We start from the raw sequence: 21264 nt of genomic DNA, 5'->3' as shown, positions 1-21264 counted from the left end.
ACATCAGAATGATCGCACCTTTCTTATGTCCTCAAGTGATGATATGAAAAGACAGGTTTAAAGAGGCTTTGAATTTTTTAGCTGCTTAAATAAGTTCATGATGAAGGATTATTGGTTTCCTGTTCAAAACAAGTCGTATCTTTTGCTGGTACTGCATTGCTGTGTTTGTGTTTTTCTGCATTTCTTAGGCACAGTGTCTTTAAAATTGACTCATTCACAGGTTCACAAAATGAAAACAATTTCACTTCATGTCTTAATAACTTGTACAGGTCAAGTTGTGAAATAATGAGTTGTGATATTTTGAATAATAATTCACTCATGTTACTTTTGAATGAAGAATGACTGATGAAAAGATTGGCCAGCTGGTTGCAATAAGAAGGCTGAGAAGCACGCAACTACAAGCAAATGCTTCCATTGCAGGCTTTGTGTGCTTAACACATTTCAGGGTTCCTAAAGAGTTCTTCCACAGTTGAACACAGTTGTTTTTGAGTGCTCTGAAGTCTTGCTGCTTTCAAGGTAATTGCTGAGTCAGACATCTCTCTTTATTAGGAGCAAACCATACTACAGTTCACTTTTCCTTATTGATTGAAAGCGTATATGGTTTCATAGTAAAAGCCATGTTTTTCATTTATTGGTGTGCATTTTATGACGTTCAGTGTTGTTATTCAATTCATGTCCTGTTTTGGACTTCAGGATATCTGTAGGAGTGCCTCAAGGAAAGCACGTAATGCTCTTCTGATTCACTTAGTTCCTTGAGCAGGGTCTGCTGCCTCTCATTGTCGTGGAGGCTTTAATGAGAGCTGATCCCTGCCTGCCATTACCACAGGTGCAAGATGCAGAACATCTTGCGAGTTTTGCTCCATGGTATGAATGGCTGTATATGTTTGCTTCTAAAAGCTGCTTGAAGGAAGCAGCTGATTCATTTATCAAGGTGACTTTTGTTGGATTTTAAGTCTTTGTATGCACAAAAAAGAACAGAAGGAAATTAGTTAGTTTGTATATTCTAAGGTGTATATCCTAAAATGCATACTAAAAGTTTGTCTGACAAGACAATTTGCTTTAATTACATGCTCAAAGAGGCAAATATATTTAAGCTTTTTTGTTGTGAAACGCCTGGCTTAAAATTTAGTTGGGCTGCTCCACTGGATTTTAGGTTTTCATCATCTGTAAATAACTTATGAACAACAAATACTGAATAGTAGCTTTATAAAACAGATTTTTCAGTGCTATTTTCTGTACCTGTAGTGCCTGCACACCAAGACCTGACTAGATTCCAAAACAGAATCTGGTTGGTAGTGCTTGATACAACCATTATTTGTGGTTTGCTTTTGTTTGTTTTTAAAGGGAAAATGGTTCTCATTACTTTGTTAATGTACACATAGGTCTTCCCTGACCTATGGAGTGTCTGTTAAATGAATGAGAATGTGCTGAAACACAGCTACACAATTGGCACTGGATGTTTATTATTTATCATTCTAGATAAAAGGTACAGATCAGCAGCTTTGCACACAAAACAGAACTCAACTGAGAGCTGGTTAGGAGTATTGCAGAAAATCAGTTTGACTGATGCTGAAACCAAAGCAGGTACATGACAATACTGGATTGGAATAAAAAGGTCACATATCTGTGCTTTTCCATACCTGGAGAGGGTACTCAGCTGAAGGCTGTGTTTGCGGGAGTCTGGAGAGCAGATACTGCCAGTTTGCGCATAAAGCTTTTGTGGTTACGCGCCAGAAAGTTGAACGTGCTACAAGAGACTTGGACCTTGAACTTAGCTGTGCTTTTAAGTGACAATGAGTTGATCAGGATCTTCTAAGATGTTTTTTGATGAAGATTGGGTGACAGACGTAACCTGGGAAAGCTCAACAACTTGTCAACTGCTTCTTGTGGTTTTGGGAGCTGGTATCTTGCTGAATGGTTAATTACATGATTTGGTAATTCCTTGGAAGACACCAACAACTGATATGCTTTGTAAAATCCACCTTTTCTATCTAGGTCTGCATTGTTCAAATCACATTTGGAGTTTTAACTTTGCCCCTATTTCTAATGAAGTATTCCTTAGCGGCAAGAACTGTTTATTCTCCGTGCTGCTGACTTGTCCTGTGTCTTTGAACATAGGTTATTTATTCTTTGCTTGGGTTTACTCATGCAGAATTAAGTTTTACATAGTTCTTAGTTGTTGCTGCAATGCTTAATTAATATTTATAAAGACCTTTGACATCCTGTGATGAAAGGAACTGTGTAAGTGTTCACTAGTGGTATTTATTAGTGAAAATACAGGCGGAGTCAGGAGGATACCAGTTCTTAATTCGGAGTGAGCAATAGAGTCATACTGTAACCTTGAGCAGGTCGTGCAGCCTCTTGTATTGTCACTTAATCTGGGAAAGATCTGTGTTGTTGCAGCGTGGGATATTAAATGTCATCTCAACTCAACGTCAACTCAAAATTAAAAAGTAAAACCTGGCATACAGTTTCACTGAGCTCTAAGCACAGTCCGTGTTTTGTAAGGACATGCAGCGTTAGAAGTAGCACAGGGTGAGAAGGTACAGTGTTTAATAGTTGGTTTTAGAGTCAGAACCGGAACATGTTATACCCAGTTACAGAACTAGCTCAATTTTGTGTAACTGAACTTGAGTGATAGAGGCTGTATGCACTGCGCTTAACTGGAAGTTCACAATGAGTGAATGAAGTGCATATAATCTATATCGCATTCTAAGAACTCACTTGCTAATCCATGGTATTGAGCTGGTAAACATGTTCTTACTGCAGGCAGAATACTGTTTGTATTTGACTGTGTCTGTATTTGTGATTGCCAAGATTGATAATTGGCTCTTAGAGCATCTAGTATTAGGCTCGCTCATAACAGTAAACATAGCAATCTCTCGTGTGGTTTTCTTTCCGCAGTCTGACAGAGGAATGCTATGAGCGCAGACTCTCATTACAGCTACGAGGTACCTCTGAACTTTTTGGATGGTATACAGCTGTTTAAAATATTGCCAGCTAACAATTTGTCAACTTGCGTAAGGCACAATAGCGTTAAGTGAAATTATCTGCCAAGCTTTATGCATACAAATGCAGGGTTTCAGGGTTTTTTGTCTCCCATGTAACGTTATACATCTGTATTTAACTCATTACACAAAGCACATGGGGCTTCAGAACTATTCCTTAGAGTGCCTTCCAAGGAACTTGCTAACAAGTGAAGTGTAAGACATAGCTGAACACAAGTGCTGGTTTGTGCATATCTATTATGGTGGGTTGTGACTGAGCACACCCGTATCTTTCCTGTTTTGTTGTAGTCTGACTGTTAACTTCTGGGGACTTTTTTCTTGTCTTCAGCTCTAAATTTGAGTGGTATGGATGGGTTGGATGGGGCTCTAGTGGGTGGCAGCCCTGCCCACTACAAGGGCTGGAGCTGGCTGACCTTTGAGGTCCCTTCCAACTTCAGCCACTGTATAAAATAGCATGACTGCCTTGATTAGGGGAGAAGGGGACGTCAGGAAAGGTTCATTATATAACCCTGGTTAAAAGTCTGAATATCGAGAACTTTAACAGTACACTGAGTGTACACAGATTTGATGGAAGAAATGATGATATGGCAAGATTGATAGAGCATTAAGCAGACCTGCAAAATATGTTGCTTACTTTCTCTCACCACTTCTAATTTAGATTTCCTGATAGGAATAGTAATAGTCTTGAAACTTTGTAAACTGTGTATTTGCAGGAAGAGAATGAATAAACTTTTTTTACCTGTTAAAAATAAATATGGCCTCTGTCGATAATTGCAGTAGAAAATATAAACTCGAAATGTCTTTGCCAAAAAACAAAACAAAAAAAACCTGAGCAAATTGTGTTGGTTTTGTGTGTGTTTTTTGTTTTTTTTTGTTTTTTTTTTTTTTTTTTTTTTTTTTTTTTTTTTTTTTTTAACATTAGAAGTTCAAACAATTTCAACTTCCTGCGTCTTCCGACTTGGCCTGCAACAGAAGAATAGTAACTTTGTGCAGAAAATCTTGTGCTTAACTTCCCACTGGTAAAATTAAATACATTCTTGCTTTAGTTTATTGATTTAGTATAATTAAAATAGTGACTTATCATTTGAGAAATGCTGTTTTTATTACTGTAGTGTCCTGAAGCAGCAGAGATGCAAAATTGTATTATATTTTACAGAGCTGGAGGTCTATAATGCACCTGTCAGGGTGTTACTTTACTTGGTTAAATTATTTTCACTGTTATAGCATGAGAATTTGAAGTGTGTGTTTGGAAACTAAATAAATGTAATAAGATCCGTTATCAATTAAACAACGAGTTTTATCATTCTTAAAAATGGGAGTGTTGTTTTTCTGTCACTGGGGATTTTATCTGACAGCCATGACTTTTCAGCTATTAGAGAGTGGCTTGGCAGCTATACATGAGTAGCTGTGCACTGACATAAGCTCGTTGACAGCTTTAAGTCCCAGAGAGAGGAAGAAGCTAAGCTGGCTTGTAGTGCAGAGGAGTAAGACTGAAGCAACACACAAGAGGAGAAAGACTGTACCTTCGTCTCTTCTCAGAGCAGGGGGAGGAATCTCCCTCTTGCTCCCAGAGTGCCCCAGTGCAGAAGAAATAAAACTCTGGGGATGGAAGAAGAGGCGATGGATAAAGGTCACAACCTGGAAAGGGACAATCATGTAAAGTTGCTCTAACCAGTCAACGGTGTTAGAAATGGTGCTACCAAAACAAAGGTGTAAAGTGTTTAGAAACTAAGGGCTCTTTGGTGAAATGCACTGAAACACCTATTTGCTACCTGGACAATCTCTCTGAAGAGGTTTCCTGTCTGTTAGGAAAATACTCTGGTGCCTCGTAAAGTCAGAGGACTACTGCCCATTCCTACTCTTTCAAGGTTTGAATGTAGCTGCAATGACGAAAATACGAAAATATTTCCAAGGAATTTAAAATCTTCTTTGATATTTTGAAGGGTTTGGGAATGCAGGTGGTATTCTTCTTTATCTTCTTGTTTGGAGAGTGGGACACAGGAAGAAGGAGGAAAACAGACCAGTTGAAGGATGGCCTGTATGGATAATGGCACTCTCAGCTTTCGGTTCTGTAATCTAAGACCCACCTTTGAGAGACTGAGCATCAGTCATGCAACTGAACAGGTGGAGAAGTGGCTTTGTGGGCAGCAAGCCGTCTGGAAAGCAGCACAGTGAGCTTTAAGTAATCAATTGCAGTGAAGTTTGAACCTTCCTGCCAATATTCATTGCGTTTTGTTGCCGTGTGACAGATAGCAGCAAGGGAGCAGTCTGACAAAGTGCTGAGATGATTGTGCAGATGGAGCAATGGTGTCTCTGAATTCCTCCATACAGAAAGAATTGCACCCACTGGCATTCATTAAGGCATGTTGAACATCTATGAAGACCAAACAGTGGATGTGAGCGCAGAGACAGTGGATGGTGCATTTCTGCAGTGACGATAGCAATGTGAAAGACAAGCTATGTTGCAGATAGCTGTGCACTGCTGTCACACCACAAAATGGGGATTGTCAACTAATGGTGGTAACTTAAAAAAAAAAAAAAGTCTTCTGTTTTTAAGAATATGTTGTATCACTGTTGCTTTGCTCTTCCTTCTGTTGTTGCTTCTGTGGAAGTAAATAGGAAGCATTATTCCTGGGGTGACTTATGTAGAAGTCCATGGGGCCTGAGGGAACTAGACGACAATAGTATTACAACCCCCCTGCCTTGAACACGTGAGAGCTGAGCAGAGAGGGACAATCGCCTCACTCATCCTGCTGGCCACCCATCTTCTGGTGCAGCCCAGGATGCTGTTGGCCTTCCGGGCTGCAAGTACACACTACTGGCTCACATTAAGTTTTTTATCTGCCAGGACCACTAACAGGGCTACTCTCAAGGTGTTTTCCCAGTCTGTATACATGTATGGGTCTACCCCAACCCAAGTGTAAAAAAAAAAAAATTAAAAAAAAAAAAATTTGTTTTCTTAAACCTCACTAGGTTCACATTGGGCCACCTTTTGAGTTTTTTCCTCTGCCTTATCATTTGCACCTCTCAGCTTGGTGTCATCAGCAAACTTGCTGAGGATGCACTCAATCCCATCATCTATGTCATCATAAAGGTGTTAAAGAGTACTGGTCCAAAGGCAGACCCCGGGGGATGCTTCTCATCACCTGCCTCCACCTGGTCATATAGCCATTGATCAGAACCTTCTGGCTGTAACCTTTCAAGATCTTCAGAAGCCGCCTGGATGTGGCCCTGGCACGGTGCTGTGGGTGTCCCTGTAAAGGCAGGAGCTGGAGTAGATGAACCCAGCAGTCCCTTTCAGTCCAAATCATAGTGTGATTCTGTGTAAATATCGCTACTTTTGTTACTAGAGATGTTCTGTGATCCAGTGTCTTGAGGTCTAGGTGACCTGTGTTGGTACCATAATGATCCTGTAGTAGAAAATGCATAGTTTAATTGAGCTGTTCTACACCTTTTCAGTGTTTGTGTCATAATTGTTATGAGTGTGTTGCTGTAATTGCCATGTACAACAAATAGCGTGCTTCCTTGGGGTTTTTACGTGTGTGTGTGTCTTAAAGAATGATTTTGTTCTTGGCATTTAATGCAGAAGTCTATAAAAAGTTACAGAGCTGCTTCTGTTAGAACTAAGTAATGCCAGCATCAGGAGAGCAAGCTTTTCCTAACTGCTGTTAGAAGGGTAAAATAGTGCTATTTTTTTAAATAATGATTCTCAACCTTACATGTAAAAATATGTTATTAAGATGGCAGTAATGCTCATCAACTTCATTTTCCTCACTATTTGGAACAAGTTCAAAGCACCTTGGAGACACTAGTAAAGCTGCCTGTAGAGCTTTGAGCTTGGCTTGCACAGCCTGTCTAGGCTGCAAAGTGCAGCAGTGTACCAGCATAGGCAAGCAGCCTGTGCAGATGGATAACTGGTACAGTTCTTCTGTTGCAGGTCTGCAGAAAACATCTGGAATTAGTATCCAGCTCACACAGCAACTAGGTACAGAAATACTTTTCTGTTCTAATCTTATTTATTTATTTATTTATTTTTAAATGGTTCCTGAGCTGGATGGCCAGAGTCAGTGATATTGGTTGTGGTCAACGATGCAAGTCCTGTGGGCAGCTGGGCAGTAGGGTGTCCTGGGCAAGTCATCTCTGGGGCCAGTACTGTTCCACATCTGAGAGACCCGGTCAGTGGGGTGGAACATACCCTCACTGAGTTTGCAGATAATCCAAAGCTGGGCTGAGTGCTGGATGCCTTTAGAGTATGTGATTGCTATTCAAGGGAATAGCAAGAGGAAAGAGGCTGGAAGGAAGGGTCCAGTAGAAGTCTATTGACATTCAGTCAGTGTGAATGGGAAGTCTTGCACCTTTGGTAAAGTAAGGTCATGCACAGGTTAGGCATCTACAAACTAGAAAGGAGCTCTGCAGAAAAAACACCTGAAGGTCTTGGAAGAGTAAAACCAGAATGTGAGTCAGAAAGGTGTGCTTGCTGTTAAGAAACCAAGCACACATGGGCTGTATTAGCAAGAGTATAGCCAGTGGGCCAACAGAAGCGTTTCTTCTCTATTCAGTACCTACGAGACAGCCTTTAATGTGCTGTGACCAGTTCTGGCACCCATACAGGAAAGACAGTGTTGCATTAAATGGCCACCAAGATACTTAGCAGTCTGGAGCACATCTTACACAAGGAGAAGCTGAGAGAACTGGATTTGTTCACCCTTAGAAAGCAAAGGAGGTAATGCTGCTGACTGCTGTCGTCAGCCACCTAATGAGCATGTATAGAGAGTCAGGCTGTTAGTGGAAATGATGTGCAGTGAGGGAAAAAAAAAGCCACGAGGCAGTGAATGCAAGGTGAAGAAAGGGAATTCAAATTGGATTTTGAGGAAGTGCAGTGAGTGTTGTCAAAAACTGGAACAGGCTCTTCGTATTGGTGGTTATTTCTCTGCCTTTGGAGGCACTTAGAATATGACTAGGCCTTGGCCAGCCTGTGTGATGGTGGCTCTGCTGTGAACATGGGGTTACACCAGGTAACTCCCAGAGGTCCTTTTAAATACGAGTCACTCTTGTGACTGATGATAAGACCAGTAAGAGGACAGTGTATCTAGCACAGGAAGTGTCACTGGCTTCTTAAGAGGTGAATTGGTTTGGAAATAAGGAATGAAACCTGAAATGTGCTGTTGAGAAATGAGAAGATTTTTTGCAACTTTCCTTCTGTCAGTTTTCAAATGAGGGTGTTTTTTCCCCTCCCAACACACAAGCCATTTGAGTTATGAAACTGGTAGAATTTACAGCTCTTAATCTTTTAATGCAAACTAGTACCATCAAATACTTGTGTATACTGCACTTGCGGACTAATAAGCAATCCTCTGACTGACATCTGGCGCTTTTCCCAGATAGGCTGCCTTTATTTCGAGCCCCATGTTGTGTGGCAAAGTAGAGCTCTTGAAGTGCTTCTGTATGCACAGTGGGATGGGTAAAAAGTTCTTTTTAGAAGGGGTTGTGAAAAGAAGTCGCACACATGCAAGGGAGAGTTCAGCTCCTTTTGAGAGCAGTCACATGTTCTTTATTGAGCTCGTATTGTGGTAGCTGTTACCCACTAATTGTTCTGTATCTGTTGTCATTCATTCATTTCTTGACATATTTTTTTGTGGTCATAGAACCACAAAGGTACCTTTCTGGGTAAACAATTTCAGATAATAGGGCTTTCTATGCAGTTTACTTTCTATTTTAAAAATCACATTATTTGATCCTTCAGTGAAACCTTGAAATCCTGAATAGAACTGTCTTGCTGAATGAATGTTCTGATATGACAACAAATCATTGAGCTGTTAATGACGGGTTGATTTCTAACTGAATGCTTTGCCATTCTTGAGGTATTTTTCACCACATTTCACAACTCTCTAAACGCTTTTTCTGTGGTTTTGATATTTTTGTGTGCACATGTAATGAAATAATAATTACTGATCCATAAAAGCTCTGAAGCAGTTGAAGAGTGAAGGAGGGAAGGAAGCTTGCTCGGATTTGACGTTCCAGAACTTTGGCTGTAGCTCTTCATTTCCTTAAAACTTTGTGTCGACCGAGGCCGACTTTTGGAAACCTCAGAACTTGTCTTGAACTAGAGCTTTCAATGTATATAGTTGTAAGTGTAATGCTATAGAACAAACACAAACAAGAGATATGGAATATTAAAGAGATTTCAGTTTTATTTTACGCAGTCTAAGGTTTTCTTTTCATCAGGAGGCTAATGAAACTGAATTGGAACCCTCCACAACCAGTTGCTGAAGTGTTGAGAGCGCACCTCTGTCTGTATGAGCATATGTCAGCCTTTAAATCACCGTGCATTTGTACATCTGTGTAATACTCCAGGAATAATTAATCCTTCTCTATTAACAAGTGTAGTAACGTTCTGTAAGGAGTCATTCTTTAGAAGAGCATGCTGTAGTGCAGTCAGCATGTAGATCTTCTCAGTTGAGTTATTTTCTCCAGCGACTTCAAATTACTGATGTTTTGCAGTGATAGAGGCCTATCTCTTGTTCCAGATACACTATTTAAAGTAAGCAAACTTCTCGCTGTGACGTGGTTTTGGTCTCCAGCCAAAGAGAAGACAGAAGCAGCTTATTCTAACTCCTTGATGGGCAAACAACTCCTGGCTTTTAAAAGTGCTGCTTTACAGAGCACTTCAAAGACACTTTCTAAGGAGTTTTCAATTCCCGTATAGCGAAGTGTGTATTTTATGTGTGTATCAAATCCACGGCATGCCTTCCTGTGGTTTGGCTTTTGTTATTGTCTGACATGTTATGCTGCATGTATATATGTTCATATATGATGTTAGAGATATGAAAAATTGTTTCATGTTTTAGGACTGAATTCTGCTACTAACCTTTCATTTTCATTCAAAAAGTGTAGAGCAGTTGTCCCTTTCCTAGCTGGTCAGTTTTGGGATGCATAGCCAATCTCTTCAGTGTTGTAGCTGTTCAGTGATGGTACAATCTTCAGTCTCATTTCAAGCAAACAACTAGTTTTTCCTCAAGAGTTTTATTCTCTAGTTTTGTTTTTTTTTTATAGCCTGGAAAATATTTGTACTCAGAAGTGCTGTTCTGAGGGGTTGGTTGGTTTTTTCCATTCTATGTGTCAGAGTTAACTTGTCCTAAAGTAGTTCCATATTCCACTTCTGCAGTTCAACCTGGAAGCCAAGTTTCTAAGGGACTATCCCCCATTCAGCCAGCTCTTGCGTGCCTTGGGCCAGTCTAGTTTATGCACTTGAGCACTGCATAAGAAAGAATGTGGCTGTGATGTGCATTTGTGTAACTTGCTTTATACAATGAATCACATTATGAATCTTTTGATCAGAGAGATCACGACACCTTAAATGGCTCCGTCCTAGTGGAAGTAATTTCACCTTGAGGAACTCAGCAGGTCAGCTCTGGGTTGTAGCCCAGGCTGCATAACATCTCACTTGTGTTTGATGTTCTGTTTGAACACACTGGAGCACACCTGTGTGTGTTTGAACACGCCATGCTCTTCTCACGGTGTTGAAATAATGGACACTTGGGTTAAAGTGTAACACTCTGAATGAAAGTATAATTAAAATTGTTGAGTTTTCCATGCTCCACGGGGCAGCAGTTCCTTCTGCTTTGGTTTTAGTGTCAGAAGTTCCAGTTAATTCATTTGATTTCAAAGCTTTCATCCAACTGAAGCAGTCGATTGCTGGTGTTCTTAGCTGCAACAAGAAAGGCCTGAGCCTCGGAGTGCGAGGTCTGAAATCCTGTGTATTCATTTAGGAGTTTGTGATATGTTTTCTACTTCATTGCTCATGGCCCTTGTTCCTATCGGTGTATTCTTTTTAATGTACGTACATATAAAGCATGAAACAGGAACGTACCAGTAAAGCCCCTGTTACAATTAAAACTGCAGAGATGCAAGCAACAGCAGTAGGGCAACATGTGCAGAGGGTGGAATAAAGGACTGAATACAGTCCAGTTGAGAAGACACGTTGTCTTCACTAGCACAGCTGCAGAGTCAGCTTCAGGAGGAAATGCAGATACTTCTGCTGATCAATCTTTCTATTGATAACATTTATATAGAGAGTTTTAACTGAGTGCTGTGTGGGAAGGCTGCTATTTCATTTAATTAGATGTACCAGTAGCTGCACCTCACTGGAAATCCCTCTTTCTTCAAATCTTGGCCAGAGTTGGATACATTACTGTAGATTTAAACCCTGGTTTAAACCCTCAAATTTGAGTCTTTTGATCTATTTCTAAAATACTAATTAATTTACTTCTGGACTGATGTTTTGAATCAGAGGAGACCTGAGCTAGTTCAGGTTGACAATTGTTGCCTCCAAGTGAGATTGCCCCATGCAGTGCATATCATTCTCCCATGTCAAGTGAAGGCCTCCAGCTGCGGTTGGTTGTGGCTTAAGTCTCTAGACAAAATTAGTTGTTAATGTGACCTTGTAGCTATATAGATAAAAGCTTGTTCTGTTAAAGCGCTGTCAGTCCTACAAGTGCGGTTTCATAATCTCTTCTGTTCTGGAGGAAAATAGAAAGGTTGGTTCCCAGCTTGGAGGAAAACTTTCAGGATGCACCCAGAGAAATTTGCTGTCTCTCTCATATTGTGTTATTGCAAACAACAGTGAAGGTAAAGAGCAGGGGCAAAAGGAGGGAAGAGAACTCGTAGTTCTGCTATCTGGTCTGCATCATTGCAGGGGGCTGCTGGCACTTTTATGCAGCTGCTCTGCAGCCCTTGGAAGGAACTTGGAACTTTATACTCTGAAGTGCCACTCCTGGGTTTCCAGGAATTTGTATCTTACACGTAACTTGCATTTTCATGCCATTTTAGTTGAGGGTGACTTCGTAGGGTTGTGGCTTTTTGTATAGACGAAGGTTCTGTGTGGCGTTATCTGCACCCACCAAGGCGTGCTGTCAGCAGATAGCGTGCAACGCACTGCGTCCTCTCGTCTGGCGGTGCCAGTCGGATAACAACAACCGTGAAGAATAGCTTCTGCTCTGTACACAGGCCTCCAGCCTGTGTGTTGTGGGGGAAAAGGAGAAAGGAATGCAGGAAATTTTGCAGGAATTTATTTGCAGGATTTTGCAGGAAAATAGCATTCTCAAAAGCTGTGGTTGTAGAGAAGAGGGCCACGAAAGACACAGCTTGCTGTATTGATCAGTGCCTGATCGATGATGCTCCAGAAGATGTTAGAAAAGGTGCATTAAACAAACAAGCAGTAAAACCCCACCCATCAAATTGTCACCTGCTTGCCTATCTCCTGCATGGGGCTCACCGGGCTGCTGCCCTGCTGCCAGTGCAGGCTGGCTCAGCTGAAAGCTGACTGGCAGCAGTTATATCAGCATAATTGTAGCTGCCGTTCTTTCAGTGGTAAACTTAGGTTTAGAATTGTCCAGGTTTCAGATAGGTTTTTTGTCAAGAACTTAAATGGTTTTGAACTTAGACCATATCCCAAGTGTTCAGATAGATCCCTGACAGCTCAATGGAACTGAGCGGTGTGCTTTGAAGCCTGAATTAGTAAGTACTGATCATAACTATATAATAGTTGATGAGGATGTGCCCGGTAGGGTACCAAATATCTGCCTCTACTGAAGGAGCACAGGGGGAGGTAGGCCTCCAGGGCTGAGCATTCATCAGCAGCCTTAGTAACACAGATCCTCATCCAGGTGAATGGAAAAACAAGGCAGTAGCAGCAGCAGTCTGCCTGTTTTGGACTTGAGGTCACTCAGACAGGTGACTATAACCACATGTTTTCTTCCAGGCTATGGCTTCTCTATCCTCGGTTCTTTTTATTGTTAGCAATCCATGTTTCTGTGAGCCATAACTTCAGCTTTGATGGTGAATTTTAACTTTTTCTCATTCTTTTCCATTCCCTGCTCTGTTCACAGAAGTAAGTAGGTGCTTTTGAGCAGAAAGTTGTCTGTATGCCAGACGGTTACTGGAACTCATTTTTTGATCCTACTCTTTTTCAGCAGCTCCTTTAAAACAGCTCTTAAATGTTTGCCTGCAGCATGAAAGCTTTTTAGAGACAGTGAAGTTATAACTGGCATTGCAGCCCAAAGGGTCCAAGCTGTTTGTCAATAAGAAGGTAGCAAATGGAATTTGAGGGTATAGTGACTTAGAATGGTGTCACCGGGGAGCTTTTTCCATATTACTTAAAATCTGTGGCTCAAAGAAAATTGGAAAATTCCATCTCAGTGCCGCAACAGTATGAAGTACACTAACCTCCCCAAATGCTTTGCATCCTGTGCATGTCAGTGAAACTGAAAAACCTGTGGGGCTTTTCCTTGCCAGAGTGTAGAGCTCTAAAGTGTGCTTTGATTTTTTATAGAGAACAGAAAAGAGCAACAGCTGACCTTGCTTCAGCAATCCTAGACAGAGTGCATAAAACGCTGCTCAGTATGTTGGAGAATGCCTGCCTCCAGTTTAGTTAAAAGGAGACTGGACTTGCCGTTACTGTATAAACTGCATGTGGTAATAGCCTGAGGGTGGTATTACTGAGTGCTCATCCATACACCGAGGAGGAGAATGAGTTCATGAAACCAGGAAAATGCTCTATTTTGTATCTGTAGAAGAGGTAAACAGAATCTTTGCTATTTAGAAGAGTCTTCAATCAGAAAGTGGTAACACATCTCAAAATGTTTTTGTCTGAATCGAAGCAATTAATTTTGTGTTTCTTTGTACTTTAACTTGGCAGTATCTGGTAAAAATGTGGGCATAACTCATACCTGAGGAATTGCAGCTCAGAGTGGAAGAGAATTCTGAAAGACATAACAAAGGCAGTTCAGTTCTAATCTATTTAAATTGTACTCACAAAGACCTTTGATTTGTGCATCAAATAAATATCTTAATACAACTATCAGCTTCAGCTGTTACAGCCAACTTACTGAGTTGAAATGTTTTCTTGTCCTTCCTCTCCCCCTCACTCTGAATATGGTACAGATATTTCTGTGCATTTAAAGTTGATGTTTTGAAACTTCCCAGATCTATCTTCATCCATTTAAATTAAAGTGAAGATAATTAGTTAATCAAAGCGTGGTTCACCATAGAAACAGCTCAGGCAGTAGTATATATGCAGTGAATTAACCATGTAATGGTACTTTCGTTTTGATACAATAGCTTGACAAAATAGTTAACTGCACATATTTTTCTTCTTACATTTAATTTTCTTTAAAGGAATATTCTTGGGTAGAAAAGACTCTCCCTGGAAAGTAGTTTATATTACACAGTTTGTGACAAAAGCTATCTGGCTGGGTACAATAGGCTAGAAATTAACTTGGTGATTTGTCTAGTAAATTATGGTTTTGATTTGATATGACACTTCTACTCTCTTACAAGTGGCATAGCTACAGGGAAGGGAATAATCTCTTCCCCTTGTGAAGACAAATGTCATATCAAACCAAACCATCTTATTTAAATTACTGCTTCCCTTTTTTGCCATATGAAAAGATACACGAGACTTCATTAAATAATAGTACAAATTAATTAAAAATGTGCTTTGGACAAAATGCCTCGAAGGAATTTTTAGTATCAGATGTAGGTAATTCACATAGGCTACCGCTAGAAGAGGCCTGATCCAAATATAGGACTTTTACTTTTTGCAATAAGTTTCACAATCGTGGCCTCACTGAACTAGAAGGTGCTTTTCTGATCTCAGTTAGGCTGAAACCTTCAATGCAAATGAAGTGTGATGATCAGAAGAATCTGCTGTCTTGACGTCTTTTCTTGTGGGGAAGAGGTATATAATACGTGTGGATCACACAGAACTTGGAAGTGCTCATAGTGTTTATATTCATTTTTTGGCAGAGAGAAGGAGCAAGAAAGGGAAGAACAGTTAATGGAAGACAAGAAAAGGAAGAAGGAGGATAAGAAAAAGAAGGAATCTGCTCAGAAGGTAGGTGTTGATATTTGAGTTCTTCAGTCCAAGTAGAGTGTAAATAGTGTAGGGGGCGGTAAGATTGATATCTTTATTTTTTATTTATATATATATATACATGTATGTGTGTGTGTGTGTGTGTATATATGTATATATATATATATACATGTATGTGTGTGTGTGTGTATATATATATACACATATATATATGTGTGTGTGTGTATGTATGTATATATATATACGTATATATGTGTGTGTATATATACATATATATACACACACACACACACGTAATTAATTAATTTGTACGTTAACATTAATTGCTTGTATTTGAGAATAAAACCTCTTGTATAAGTTACAGTAATGCTTCATTAAGGATTTTCTGCATTATTTGTCTTGAACTTCAGTTTTTAGTAAACTTTGATATTTTTTCTCTTTGGTTTGTCAGGTGAAGAAAAAGTGATTGGTTTTGTGATAAGAAGTATATAATTAATGTAACTGAATATGGGCACTCAGACTGTGCATTTCACAGTGTTTGGAGGTGTTTGGGGATGGGAACGCTACGAATTCTTAGAAAAGGTTGTTTGAAATATTTCTGTTGAAGTTGGTTTTATTTTTTGCTACGTATCATTTACATTTTACATTTTCTCTGTAACACTTCTGTTAAAGCGGAGATTCTTGAAGAATCACTGAAAATTGTTTATGCTCAACAGATGAGATTGAACACTTTGAGTTTGTTCAAAAAAACTCTCTTTTGTTAAAAATGTAGTAGATCATACCAGGGATTAACCTAAAGTGTGAACTCAACAGCTCTTGCAACTTTGTAATGTGCTTTTTACTTAAGTCCTCTACATCTTGTTTTGGGCGTCCCAGTCCAGGACAGCTGTAAGCATCCTTGTGTGTAATCAGCAAAGGGTCTCAGAGTTCATAAAGGGACTCAGGTACCTGACAAATGAGGGGAGGCAGAGTGAGCAGGAACTGCTCAACCTGGGGAAGAGGAGGCACAGGGAAGCACATGTAGATATTTGGTGGGAGGGAATAGAGAAGATGCAGCCAGGCCCTTCTCAGTGGCACACAAGATAGAACATGAGGAGGAAAACACGAACTGAAATACAAGAAATTCTGCTTAATCACAGGGGGATATTTTTGTGAGCATGTGTGAGTGGTCAACCACTAGAACAAGTTTGCTGGAGGAGTTGTGGTTCTTTGGAGATGCTCAGAAACAAGTTGGACGTGGCCCTGAGCAACTTGGGTTTGATAATTTGCTTTGAGCTGGAAGACACGCAGGTTGAGGGAGAACCACTACAGGCTGTCACATCTCCAGAGGCTGTGCTTCCCAACCTCAACAGTAATGTGAAATTGAAAGCAGAGTGCTTTACTCTCAATCCTTGTTTTTCAGGACACTTCACATTCTAGGCATTACTCTTTTCCTGCTAGGTTATGTAGCTTTGTGTTAAGAACAGCTGATACTGATTCTGTGGTGCCAGTTTTTGCTCGTTTTAGCTTTTATTTAATTCTGACTTTTTTTTCACCAGTTTAAGTGTATCATTTTAGAATTGGTGCAGATAAACGGGTGTATTTCTGTTGTCCTTATTACAGTGTCATGATGATGCATCCCCAGTAATACTGCAGAAAATCAGTAGTTACAGAATAAGGTTTCTTCAGCATCTGTCTTTTTTCCTTCAGTGTTGCTGCTGTTTTATGTTCAAGCATGAAATAAAAATAGATGGTGTGTTTTCAGCTGCGTAGGAACCAGGAGGTGCAGAGGCTTGTGAGTAAAGGGTAGTGATTTGAGGATTGTATGCTACTACTCCACACAACAAAAACTTGGAAAGGTTGTATTGATAGTGTTGATAATAGTGCTGAGAGTGTTTACAGAGGAATCAGTACTTAGAATACAAAGGAGATTTGCCAGCTTTCCTGTGTGGTCCCTCATCCACCACTTTATTTGCTATGATTGAATGTAAAGATACTATGCCAAAATCTGGGAAAAGGTAAACACCAAAAATAAGTTAATCTCCTGGAGACCAAGTGTAAGAGTAATACTTGAAGACAGCTGGGAGTATATGCAGAACATAAATGTGTGTGTGTCCATTCTTGGTGACTGTGGTGGTGGTCACCAGCAGTGATTTGGGGGCGTACCTCATTCAGATAGGGTTTATATAACATGAAACAGCCATTTCTGTCTGGATCTTTAGAAACTTAACAAAATAAAAAGATGAAAATCACCGAAGGTTATGCAAGCAGATTCATAGGCTGAATTTCTGTGGTTTGTGTCCCAGGGGCTTTTTGGTAGCTTGTCAGGAGGCTGAGATTGGCCCCGTCCTGCCAGTGCTCGCAGGTTTCCCACAGAGAGACGACGGCTGTAAGTCTGAGACACACAGTCGCTTTCTCAGCTTCCGTATTCTGGATCTGAAAAATGACAAAACCAGATAGTTTTGACTGGTATGGACGTAACACAGGCAAAAGAATTTTTTTAATCTAAGACAGCTGTGGTTATAAGTTAGGATTTTCTGAACATCTGGTGAAGTGGTGTTCTTCCAAGTAGACAAGTTATTTACAGGTCGTGTTTACTCTTACCATAGGAAACCTATCAGCATTACAGCACTGGTATCATGAATTCTTTTCTTCCATTTCACCTTCCTTTAGTAATGAAACATAATAGTCACTTAAGTGCTTAACAGAATTTCAACTGCTCTAGAGGCAGATACGGTTTCACACGCATGGGATGTTTCATAAAAGAAGTGAAAACTGACATCTGGCACAGTACGGACATGTTTTTGGTCCAGGTGCATTGCTGGTATCTTAGAAGAGCTGCATAAATCTGAAGTTAGGATGTTTGAATTTGGTTTATATTTTAGTGAATATTTCACTTTGCATATTGCGCTCCTCACCTTTGTGAAGTAAACAATGTCACAGCAATTCAGTTTGTCTTTTTATTCTTTACTGTACAAAAGGGTTCTGGCTTGGTTGGTTTAAACAATAAACTGCTTTTTACTTGTGCTTTCATTATTCTATACTGTCCCCGTGTGCTTTCCAGAGTTATGGACTAGCTCAGCAATTTCTTTTTCGGTACAGGTGTCATAGAGCCTGACACATGATGATCTTTAGGGTTTTTCCATTATTGTGTAGTGGAACTCATGATCGATAGGATCAAAACATGCCACAGTTCACATGATTCCAGAGAATATGCCAGTGATATGCTTGTGTCTACTGTAGCTTGAAATCTGCTATGCTGTAAGAACGTAGAAGTACAGCAAAAAGACACATTGAGTGCATTGGTCAGCATGATGGCTCACTTCAACAATCAACTACTTGCATCCAGGAGATGTTGAAGCCTGATGCTTTATAGGTATTTCTAGTATGTCTTGTAATTGAAACAACAAACCTTCTGTCTCCTTGGAGGAGATGCTATGGGAAAAGTGAAAGGGAAGGTGGCAGAGACAGATTGGTACTCTCACATGCAGCAACCCTGTGGGAATTCTGTTGCTAGCCCCAACAATCTGCTGTAGGTATACTTGGATAGAGGGTAGGTTTTGTTGTGCTTTAACTACAATATTTAATGTGCACAATCTGAAGAAACTGTAATGTTAAATAGCTCAGGTTTATTTGTGCTTCACAAATCAGCATTGAGCTTATTTGTGCTTTACAAGTAAGTGGTTGGTAAGAGGAAGGGGGTGAATACTAAAACTCAGGAATACTGTAATCTATGTTTATGCCAGATGATTTTGTGTGAGGTGAAGGTATTCCAGGAACTGTGTTGTTCTTCACAATTTGTATATAAGACATAAGTAGTTCTGATGCTTGCAGTTCATCAGCTGATTATTTTCTTTCAGCATATACCAATCTTGTGCTTATAAATTCAGGATTTAGTGCGACCTGCTGAATGTTTGTTTTGAGGTTCTTAAAACTGTATTTACATTCTTGCTCTTACTTTGCAGGTCACAGATCAAAAAACCAAAGGTAGGAGTCTTTGTTTAATCCTAAAGAGTATTCATATTGACTTGAGCCTTTGGAAAAGGAAGGGGAGTTACAGTTATGGATGAAGTACTCAGAGCATTTGGAAGAGAGAAAAGCTAAGAGGAATACAATGAAGAAACTAAAACTATCCATCTTGTCAGCATCAGAATACTAGAAGTGGAAACGGTGGTTGTAGATAAAATAGGCTGCTAAATATTTAGCCTGACTTTCAAATTTACAGAGTTTTTAGATGAGTAACTGAAAACTGAAACCTACTATGTAAATGGAATGGAAGACAAGGAAAGTACTGCATGCGGTGACATACTGAAACGAGCATAAACGGCTTGTTTCTGGAAAATTTATTAAGGGATAATGAAGTCCAAGTACCTAAAAGTCGGAAAGATAAGGCTGAACTGAAGAACTAACATCTTGAATGTTTAGCTTATTTAGCTGATCAGAAAGTGACGTATGTCAGCTTTCTAAAAATTGTGTGAGGAAATTGCCATTGAAAAGAACTGGCAGAGAAGAGCTAAGATAGTAGCTTGATTTTACAGCTGACAATACCTTTTTTTTTTTTTTTTGCTTAGGAGCAAAGAAAGCAACCTATATAGAGAAGTCAGAAAGTGCTCATCAAAACAATATGTGGGGGCACAGCTGCAAGAGAGGGATTCCCTGGTTTTGATCTCTCTTTTGTAAGAGCAGAAGTTTTGCTGATAATGCTCACTTTGGTGGGGAGGAGTTGCTGAGCATGCCTTTCTCATATTAGTCTCCAGCAGAGGCTAGAGCAGATGTATTAAATTTTCCTTGTCTTTGGAATCTGCTCTGTTAGTCAGTTATTGCAGGTGCATGACTAAAGCAATACCTGATTTTCTTCTGCAGTATTTCAGAAAGCACAGGGAGAGTGTTATTAAGGGGACACAAACCCACTCTCCTCCCCCCCATTCTGGACAGTATTGGTTTCTCAAGGATTTGTCTGCATTTTCACTTTCCTCTAAGGCACAATAGCCTTCAGAAGCAGTTGTCCTTGCTTATAGGGGCATCTGGTGACCAGGTGGTAAACTTATTAGGCAGGCCTAATACAAATGCTGAACATAGGACTTCTTTTTGAATAAGAGTAAAATATTACTGCCTTATTTTAGAGCAGATTAGAGCACTCAGACTTGTTAATTCTCAATTGTTGAAGATGGTCTTTTGCTCTGTGTTCTAGCAGTGGCCAAAGCAAGCAAAACTTAGAATCTGATTTCAGGTCTCCAGTAAGGGTGATGCACAACAATTCTAAAACCAGTTGAAGATGGGGAAGAGAAGGGGAAAAAAAGGTTATGTATGACTGTTCATCTTTTAAACCTTGTCCTGCCCTGGGGTGTTATCATTTACCACTATTACTTTAAAATAAATAAATAAATAAAATACTTTGAGAGGCTTGCCAAGGGCAGAGTTCCAATTAAATGTTATTTGTATAAGGTTGAAGCTGCATTGCATTTTAGAGAAGAATGGCATTAGAAAAGAGTTGCAGTGACATCTTGTAGCTAACACAGGTTTAATTGGAAAAATTCCTAACTTTGATTTTTTCCTGTTTTTCAGTGCCCGAAGTGACGAAACCAAGTTTAAGCCAACCAGTGGCTGCCAGCCCAATTGGCAACTCTCCATCGCCACCAGTCAATGGTGGCAACAATGCCAAAAGGGTGGCAGTGCCGAACGGACAACCGCCAAGCGCCGCCCGCTACATGCCTCGGGAGGTGCCGCCGCGATTCCGTTGCCAGCAGGACCACAAAGTGTTACTGAAACGTGGGCAGCCCCCTCCACCATCCTGTATGCTCCTTGGGGGTGGAGCAGGGCCTCCTCCCCCGACAGCACCAGGAGCAAACCCAAACAACGCACAACCAGTGACAGGAGCACTGCTGCAGAGCGACAGTGGGACTGCAACAGGTGAATAATAATAGTGGCATTACATAGTGGTGTGAGTGTACACTCGTAAGAAAAGGGATCACTGAAGCACAATAATTTTGGAAAGCTGACTCTTACTGTTTTAGCATGTACACTTTTATTTTCCTGTTAACAGCATTGTATGCAATTTTTACTACGATCTGGAACCAGAAGGGTGATTTATTTATTTTTTTAAGATAATGCATGTTTTGAGTGGTTTGAATTGGGTGCTAATAGGGTTCTTTGGACCACAGCAAGGTGAATAAAACAGGGATAAATAGGTAGCATTTGATAGCTGCCACTGAGTAGTTCTTAATATCTTCTAAGGTTTCTTTGATGCGTTTCCTCTGTTATCACTTCTTAATATGTCCTAGTAAAACAGGAATCAGAATTTTACAGTAAGTTCATATAGGTGCCAGGTTAGCAAATAAAAGGTACCTGAATCTTCTGGAAAAAATAGCAAGGTGGGCCCTCTGCTCCTGAGGTTTTTTCTTCTTT

General features: G+C 40.1%; 1 protein-coding gene across 12 annotated transcripts in view; it reads left to right on the top strand.

Moving 5' to 3' along the window:
- TNRC6B (trinucleotide repeat containing adaptor 6B) overlaps positions 1-21264 on the top strand; it is a 121076-nt gene that overhangs the window by 61610 nt on the left and 38202 nt on the right. For 11 of the 12 annotated variants that reach the window (XM_032444645.1, XM_032444658.1, XM_015860539.2 and 8 more), the window contains 3 exons: positions 14814-14901; positions 18825-18846; positions 20425-20769. In XM_032444645.1, coding sequence (XP_032300536.1) covers positions 14814-14901; positions 18825-18846; positions 20425-20769 — 455 coding nt within the window. Of the gene's footprint in view, positions 1-14813; positions 14902-18824; positions 18847-20424; positions 20770-21264 lie in introns of those variants that run through there. The other variant, XM_032444682.1, reaches the window with a different exon arrangement.

This window comes from Coturnix japonica, chromosome 1 (assembly GCF_001577835.2).
Source record: "Coturnix japonica isolate 7356 chromosome 1, Coturnix japonica 2.1, whole genome shotgun sequence".
Lineage (NCBI taxonomy): Eukaryota > Metazoa > Chordata > Aves > Galliformes > Phasianidae > Coturnix > Coturnix japonica.
Note: the sequence above shows the minus strand (reverse complement) of the source record. Positions and strands in the feature narration are given on the sequence as shown.